The sequence below is a fragment of the Crocuta crocuta genome, unplaced genomic scaffold, assembly GCF_008692635.1.
Source record: "Crocuta crocuta isolate KB4526 unplaced genomic scaffold, BGI_CrCroc_1.0 scaffold657, whole genome shotgun sequence".
In the NCBI taxonomy this organism is placed as follows: domain Eukaryota; kingdom Metazoa; phylum Chordata; class Mammalia; order Carnivora; family Hyaenidae; genus Crocuta; species Crocuta crocuta.
In genome coordinates this window covers 662,572-670,495 of record NW_027529583.1, presented here as the reverse complement: position 1 = coordinate 670,495, position 7,924 = coordinate 662,572, and the positions used below count along the sequence as shown (strand labels likewise).

Genomic DNA, 7,924 nt, shown 5'->3' with positions numbered 1-7,924 from the left:
AAGGTTTGGAGAAAAGGTTTCTGTGGTTCAATATATTTGAAGAATACTGCTTTGTATCCTTGGGTGAAGGACTACATCCTCAGGCTTGGAGAGTCACCATGCTCATTAGCAAATTCAAGGCCCTGAGAAGTCCTGCTGTAAAGAGACATGGAGATTTGTGTTTACTAAACTTGTTTCACCAGAGAATCCTTCCTTGTGGAGCATGTTTAGGATGCCATGTTGGGAAATGCTGCCATTACACAGTTAGCACGTTAGGGACAAGAGAAGAGAGGATGGCCTTTGAAAATTAGAACACTAATTGCAGTGGTTAGGTGGTGATTGGTAGAGGTAAAAGTATAAAATTGCAGAAGAGTAAGCCTATCAAGAAAGAGGTAAATAGTCATATGTATTAGTGAACCCTGCGGGCATCAAGGTACAGCTCATCCTTCTAATAAAAATACTGAATCATGCAGAAAAGTCAAATTATATTGAATATAGTATCTTCTATAAGACCAAGAAATTTATCCTATTTTAGGAAGAGAGTCAAAATGTTTTTTAAATGCAATGTGTAATAAAGGATTAAGTTGAAAACCTAATTTGTATGGCTCACCCTGATAATGCTGGATATATGAGGTGTTGCTGCAGAAGTTTTATATTTATAGCCAAGTGAGGTATGTAGCACATCCTGTTAAATAACTCTGTGTACTGTTGATTTCATAATTCTGTAACATTTTAAACGAGTTCTTCAGGGTTCTACATGTAAAGGGGTATAGGAACCTTCAGTCAGCAGTCTGGCATGTTTTCCTACCAGCATTTGGAGAGGAATGAGGGTCTGCTGTCCCAAGATGGTTGATACTCTGGGGACTTTCTAGGCCCATTCCGGGCTGCATGATTAAGGAGGACACATCCTTTGACCTGAGGGTAGGTTTATGCTCCGCCCACCCCATCTGCTGGTGTGAGCTCACACTTCAAAAATTCTTTTCTTTTTCTTGAAGGAGAGTATCTCAGATTGCATTTTTTTAAGACTAAGAGCACCTATGTAGTCTGCATGTTGATTAAAGTACTGTTTCCTTGTTATTTGGGTACTCCAGTTACCAGTTTATTGGTAGCATTAAAAAAAGAGGAAGAAACCCAGTAGCAGAGTAAGGTTGTTTGCTTTGCTAGAGTCCTACCTCAAATTCACATTTTAACTGAGATTTGAACTGTAGCTTATTAAGCCTCCATCCTTGTGTTTAGGAGTGGTTTGCCTATAATGATTTGTTTCATAATCCCCCAGTGTGAAAAAGAAAAAGCTGGCATTTTACTCTGGTATAGCAAACCCCAGCAACACTTAGCATTAAGCATTTTAAGTGTGTATTTTTAATATCCACATTTGCTGGAAGACTTGATAAGTGTAAATCCAGGAAGTAGGAGCCTTTATTAGAAACAAATGAAAATTGAATTTATCCACAAAGAGATCAGATTTGGGGAGTATGTATGCTGTTTCATGTGATCATTGTCTTCCATTTTCCAAAGGAAAATACTAGTGGAATAACTGAAAGCATTTCATACTAGTTTTAGTAATTTAGGGAACTGAGTGCTGGCAGGACTTCGTTCTCTGGGAGACTTGAATCCTCAGACACTGCATTTTAACCAAACCGTCTTTTTGAGAAAACATTTCCTCCCATTTGTGAAATCAGCTGTCTCACCGGCGGTAGAGTTGCATTATACTTCGTAACTGCGGTTCAGAGCACCAGGCTTCTCGAGTGATTGCCTCTGAACTCTGCTCTGGTTCCTTTGAAGCAGGAAACACAGTCTCCCACGATGTCACCCCTCGCCTCCCCTCCTTCTTCTCCGCCTCATTACCAGAGGGTGTCCTTGAGCCATGCCTACGGCAAACTGCGGAGCAGCTCGGAGCAGATGCATCCAGGTAAGAGGCGATCTTGTCCAGCTGTCCCAGGCAGTGTCCTACAGACTCCTTAATCTATCTGGCAGCAACGCCACCAGCTGCTGAATTTCCTGACTTAATTACCTCTGTCTTTGGAAACATGGCTCAATTTAATTTTGTACTCAAGCAAGGCTTTTTAAAAAACTATGATGAAATGTATCCTAGTAGTGCCTTGTGCCCTATCCTACAAACTAGCTTCGACTTGTAATTGATTTAGATGATTTAATCATTCGTATATAGATTTCATTACATGGGAATGTAGTAGCATGTTCAAGGTTTATATTGTTTTGGAATTGTTCCTTTCAGAAGACATTCCAAACATGTTTATATAACAATGGCTTTTCTGAAACTACTTAAAAATAAAACTCTGCAAAAGCAAAAGAGGTGGTTCAACCTTTAAAGACAGATCGTGTGAATGAAAATATCTCGCTCTTGTGTTTGAGAATAAGGATAAAGAAAATGGTAGGGGAAGCATTTTGCTGGAGGTGTGTGGCGTGCCCAGTTGTGGGGTCGCCTGCTTGCTCACCCATACGCTGTGCCGGCCACGTTAGTTGTAAGGTACGTTAGTTGTTCCGAGGATGACTTGCAGAGTTGGCTGCCTCGCCTGCAGTGCTTAAAGCTCCATAAACTCGCGGCAGCGCCTTGTCCTCCTGGGGCTCAGGCTCGTACTTTAAGATAGAACCAATGAAAGGTATTCTAGAATCGGTTATCCATGTATTTTTTGGGCTGTATTTGAAAATGACCCAGTTTCTGCAGGGTTTTGCTGTGATGAAAATAGTGGTGAGTTCTAGAGGGACACAGATAAAAATGTGTGCCAGGCTACGGAGAGGCTGTAATCTTGTAGAGAGGAGCAGCAATGGCATAATGTAAAGATCTTTTGATGGGAATCAGAAGGTGTGGGTTTATGTGACTAGCTAGCTATGTGACCTTGGGCAAGCCACTGAACTGCTCTGAACCATGATTTCCTCTCCTCTTTTAAAATGGGGTAACAGCATTCTATCGGGGTGTTGTGAGGATTAGCGAGAACACAAATATAAAGTGCGACTGGAAATTAAGCCCTATGTAAATGCAAGATGATGTTATTAAGGGATAGTAACAAAAAATCACTCTCCTAAAACTTGAATGTCCCACTGGGGTCTGAAACAAGAGAATTCTTTTCCTTTTAGTCTGTCCTGCCTGGTTTCCCTAAGTTTTAGAACTGGAGTTCTTTTTGATTCTTAATGTTATTTGGGCTTGGACATCGGAGTTTTATGCCTGGCATGGTGCCTGTTTTTTTTGTTTTTAATTCACAGGTGAGTCNGTTGGTCACTTTTTTTTTTTTTGCCTATTCCTTTGAACTTGTCTGTATTCACTCTCTACTTCTTGCTCTATTTTCTCATTCCGTTCAAATTGGGTTTCCATTCCCCCCATTGGCAAGGATGCTACCTGCTTCTCTCCATCTTCCTTGACTCTTAGCTGCCTCTGTCAAGGTTGTCCATGTCTTCATTCTTATTTATTTTCTCTAAATGATAAAATGCACATATTTAAAAATTGCCAAGTTTTGGAGTTTTGACAAATGGTTGCATCCGTGCAGCTACCACTTTGATCAAGAATAGAACATTTCCGGGGCGCCTGGGTGGCTCAGTCAGTTGAGCGTCTGACTCTTGAGTTTGGCTCCGGTCATGATCCCGTGGTCTTAGGATTGAGACCCACGTTAGGTTCTGTGCTGAGTATGGAGGGTGCTTAAGATTTTCTCTCTGCTCCTCTCCCTGACTTGGGTGTGCACTTTGTCTAAAAAGCAAACAAACATTTCCATCACCCTAGAGATGCCCCTTTCCAGTCACTCCCTGGTCCCCAATGTGAGGACTGTTCTGATTTTTATCACCTTAGATTAGTTTCACCTCTTTTAGAACTTGGTATAAACGGAATCATCTTGAAAAATTCCTCTTATGTGTCTGCTGTCTTTCCCTTAGTGTTAGTGGTTGAGATCCATCCATATTGTTATGTGTCTCAGTAGTTTGCTCCTTCTTATTACTCAGTAGTGTTCGTTGTGTGAATGTACCACAATTTGATGATCCATTCTCTTGTTGATGGGCATTTGGGTTGTTTCCAGTGTTTGGCTGTTATGAGTAAGGCTACAACGGACATTTTGTTTGTAATCTTTTTGTGACGTCTGTTGTCATTTCCCTGGCATTTAGGAGTGGAATTTTTGTACCTTAGGGAAGGGGTATAAGAAACTGCCAAAGAGTTTTACAAAGTGGCTGTGTATACCCACTGGCGATGTATGAGAGTTCAGTGATCCTTGCCGGCATTTGGCACTCTCAATGGTTTCCTTTTCTTCAGTGTTTTTAATTGTCATCATTCCATTAGATATGAAGACATTTCCTTGTGGTCACTCTTTTGTTCTTGGAACATTGTTTCCTAAGATACAGGTTTTTCTCCTGTATCATGAACCTTAAATTTGATGAGCTACCGTTTCAGAGGGTTCTTCTTTGGACAGCACACCCGTAGAGAGGAGTCTGAGTGAACAGTTAGTTCCCTGTTTCTCAAAGAGTTTGAGTTTTTTGGGTCTAGCCATTGATTAGGAGTCTGTTAGGTCCCTGCAGTTGTGAACAAGGTCATTCAGAAATAAAATGTTTATAGGTACTGCCATTTAGACTCCTCCATCTGTCTAAGTCAAAGGAAGGGAGAGTTTTTCTATCTGCAACTTGGTTCAATCTTGTGATTTTTGCTTCTACTTGATAATATTCACTTCATAGCTTATTCACTCTTATTTTTATAGTGTCTGTAGATTCTCCCCCAGAGGATTTCCTTTCTTGTTTGCTTCCTTTTCTGTCCTATATCGTTAGGTCAGGAAGTAAGAGAATCCCACATGTCTTCATTCTCTTTCTCTCCATGTTTTCAGAACTCAGTTTTTCTTAAGGCCTCCATGCTCTTTTCCATCTGTTTTTCTAAACTCTCTGTTGTCTTTACCGTGCCATCAACCAACCTGACAAACCCAGGATTCTCTTTCCTGTACTCCATCTTCCTTTTGTTCTACACAGTGGCATATCTGAAACCTGTTAAATCTTAGTGCCTCTGGCACTAAGCATTCTAGAGTTATTCTTAATTTATGCCTTTTCAGAAAGGAGTTTTGCTGCTGGAATAATTTTCTAGGAATACATTTCTCTGGAGTCATTTTCCTGTCCAAGATTCTGCCATGGTTCCTGGCTAGTGGGGATGTGTGTGAGTATGTTTTAAATCAGACTGGGTGTCTCCAGACCAGTGTGATTCAGAGCCTCTCTTCACCTTCTCTCTTGGCTCCTGCTGTTCTAACCTCTGCTGGATGTAGCTGTAGCTCGTGTTCAGTGGGTGAGACTTGTGCACTGGGCATGATCTTTATGTGTGTTATTTTCTTCTTAGTACATCCCTTAGAAGCAGATACTGCTACACATTTTTAAAAAACATTGAAATCACAGTAATACAACCATATAGTTAAAAAAAAAAAATTTAAATGCCTATAGTGAAAACAACTGCTCTCCTTCCTTCTTAACCTATTTCTGATCTCCAGAGGCAAGTACTTTCAAATCTTACCTGTTTCTTCTGATACCTAAGGTCTTATCTCTGTATCAAGATACCTGTTCTGATTTTTCTTACACATCTTATCTTATGTATCTTCTAGGATTTTGGGAATGTATTCTCTGAAGAGCATGCGCTGTGATGTCAGTCTCTTGGGTCTAAAGGTAGATTCGGTGGGCCTGCATTTCTAGCCTGTGTGACTATGGGTATTTCGCTTTTCAGAGCTTTGGTTTTTCTTATCTGTAAAATGGAAGGACATTTGCCTCAGAGGTTTGCCCTGTGGATCAAACAAGGAATGTTACATAAACCTCTTGTGCCTAACATAGTTCCCGGCACATCGTAAGTACTCAAGTGTTGCTTAGTACTTTCTTTTGTACTTTGAGAATCTGGTACCTGTTTTGTTTTTGATGCATTTAAGTGTTCTTGAAATTCTCATTGGGTTGATGGCAGATGTAGAGTCTTTACTGTGCATTTGCTAGTGGTCCCCTTTCTGGTTTGACACTGAATCTCAGAGTGATGAAATCTTTAGGGTTCCTCCCTTTGGAGAAAGAGTTCCTTATGAACTAGTTGCTTATGAAGCCTCTTGTAAGAGGATCTGAGAATTGTTTCTTTTGCATTGAGTTGCATTTTCCAGGTTATATTTGGGAGGAAGGAGAGTAGAGGCAGTAAGTAACACCTTTTTACGTTCTGAATTGAGATCCAGCTGAGAGTGAGACAAGAGTCAGACTGATGATGGTCTGATGATCAGTTCTCATACTGACAGAGCTGATCAGAGCACACGTTTTAGATTTGTGACCACATGGGCTTTGTCTGCTCACCTTTCTAGTCACAGGCAGGCCTGGCCATCCCAGGCTTCCCATGGGAGTAGGAAGAGATCTGCTGTTGAGGCCAGGCCTTTCCAGAAGTGATTCCCCATGTGGCCAAGTCTTTGTTCAAGCCTTACTGATGAGGTATGTCCATCTCTTCCAAGGGAAGGCCCTTGTAGGTGAGGGACTAGAGCCATGGGCCAGGTGGCTTCCTCGCATATGTGTTCCTCCCATGTAGTAGAAGCTCCCTCCCTCTGAGGGGAGCCAGAGGCATGGAGGGTCACTCCCCCAGGGGATGCTCGTGACCACTAGTATCCCAACCATGTACAGTTTACTGTGTTCAGACCCTCTGGCATTGAGTTTTATTCAGTGTTCTGTCAAAATGGAATGATCTTAAAAATCCTTCTTTGAAAGATTACCAGCTGCCTACCAGCAGAGGCTGTTCTTTTAACATTTGGATTATGTATTCCTGCGTTTGTGTCAGTTTTTTTATTTTTTGATATTTTTATTCTTAGCAGGGTCTGAAAATCTGCTTACTGCTTTGCCAGGTAATGATGATTTTTGATGTTTTAATGTATTTTAAGTGTGTTAGAGTGTTGTGTTCCAGTTTCTTGGAGGAAATACACACATAAAGCAGATGTGAGCCCAAGAGTGGTCTGCTCTTCTTGATGTGCCATTCTTCTACCTCCTTTATTTTCAGGTGATTGGGGGATGCCGAGGGTGGTGCCGTAACAGGCTCCTCCGCATGCTCTGCCTAATGTTACTTATTAGGCAGCTAGAGGAAGCAAGCACTCTGCTTCTTGATGTATTGCCAAAACCTCAAATTGTTAACCAGAAATGTTCATCACAAATGATTTCATCTTGGGTGATAATTTCTCCTTTCTGTTGGAGCTGAATACTACCTGGTGTGTTTAACTGTTTTCCTACCATACAGGCAAGGTCATTATGAAATATTCTGGAAATAGGGTGAAAAAAGGCCTTTGTTTTTGTGGCTTAAAAACTTAAAGTCACCAAAATTATTTTTACGTTGGTTTTTGAAAGATAAAGTAGTAAATATAAAATACATTTATTCCTTTTTGGTTTTTTTCCTCTACTTGGTTTTACATTCTTTNATAAGGAAAAGAAGACTGTGCCATTTATTTTTGAAAACAAATGGTAGTATTGATTCTTAGTGTTCAAAATCTGTATTTTTTTTTTCTTGCTTCTTTGGATGATGGATGATGAATGAAAGACTTTGAGACTGGCAGGTGTATGTAGAATTTACCTGGTACTTAGAATTTGATCATTTAGGATATGGCAGTTTACTGATGATTGTTACTGCTTTCTATTCCAATTGAGGTTCTTACCACTCCACCCTTCATATTATTCCTAATCTCAACGTGACGCAAATATTTTCCTGTCTTTTCATGAATCGGTTAAATGGCTTTAGATTGCACCCAAGTTTGTTTGTACAAGGTGGCCCTATGTACATAAACTCTAATTCCATTGCTAATTCTTCCCTGATGAGCAGGCAGTCTCAGTTTGAGTGTGAAATAATTTTTGGGTGGGATCTTTTTGTACTGTGCTGACTTTCCCCCCTGCTTTTTCAGCTCCTTATGAAGCTAGACAGCCCCTTGTTCCACCTGAAGGACCCTCGTCGGGGGCCCCAGGAGCCAAGCCCCCTCGCCATCAGGCT

The 7,924-nt window shown here is 40.9% G+C and overlaps 1 protein-coding gene across 1 annotated transcript in view; it reads left to right on the top strand.

Annotated features, from left to right (window-relative positions):
- The window catches only part of REPS2 (RALBP1 associated Eps domain containing 2), a 174,282-nt gene that overhangs the window by 29,044 nt on the left and 137,314 nt on the right, over window positions 1-7,924 (top strand). Inside the window, exons 4-5 of the mRNA XM_077761695.1 lie at window positions 1,762-1,888; window positions 7,839-7,924. The exon at window positions 7,839-7,924 is cut by the window's right edge and continues 1 nt beyond it. Coding sequence (XP_077617821.1) covers window positions 1,762-1,888; window positions 7,839-7,924 — 213 coding nt within the window. The remainder of the gene's footprint in view (window positions 1-1,761; window positions 1,889-7,838) is intronic.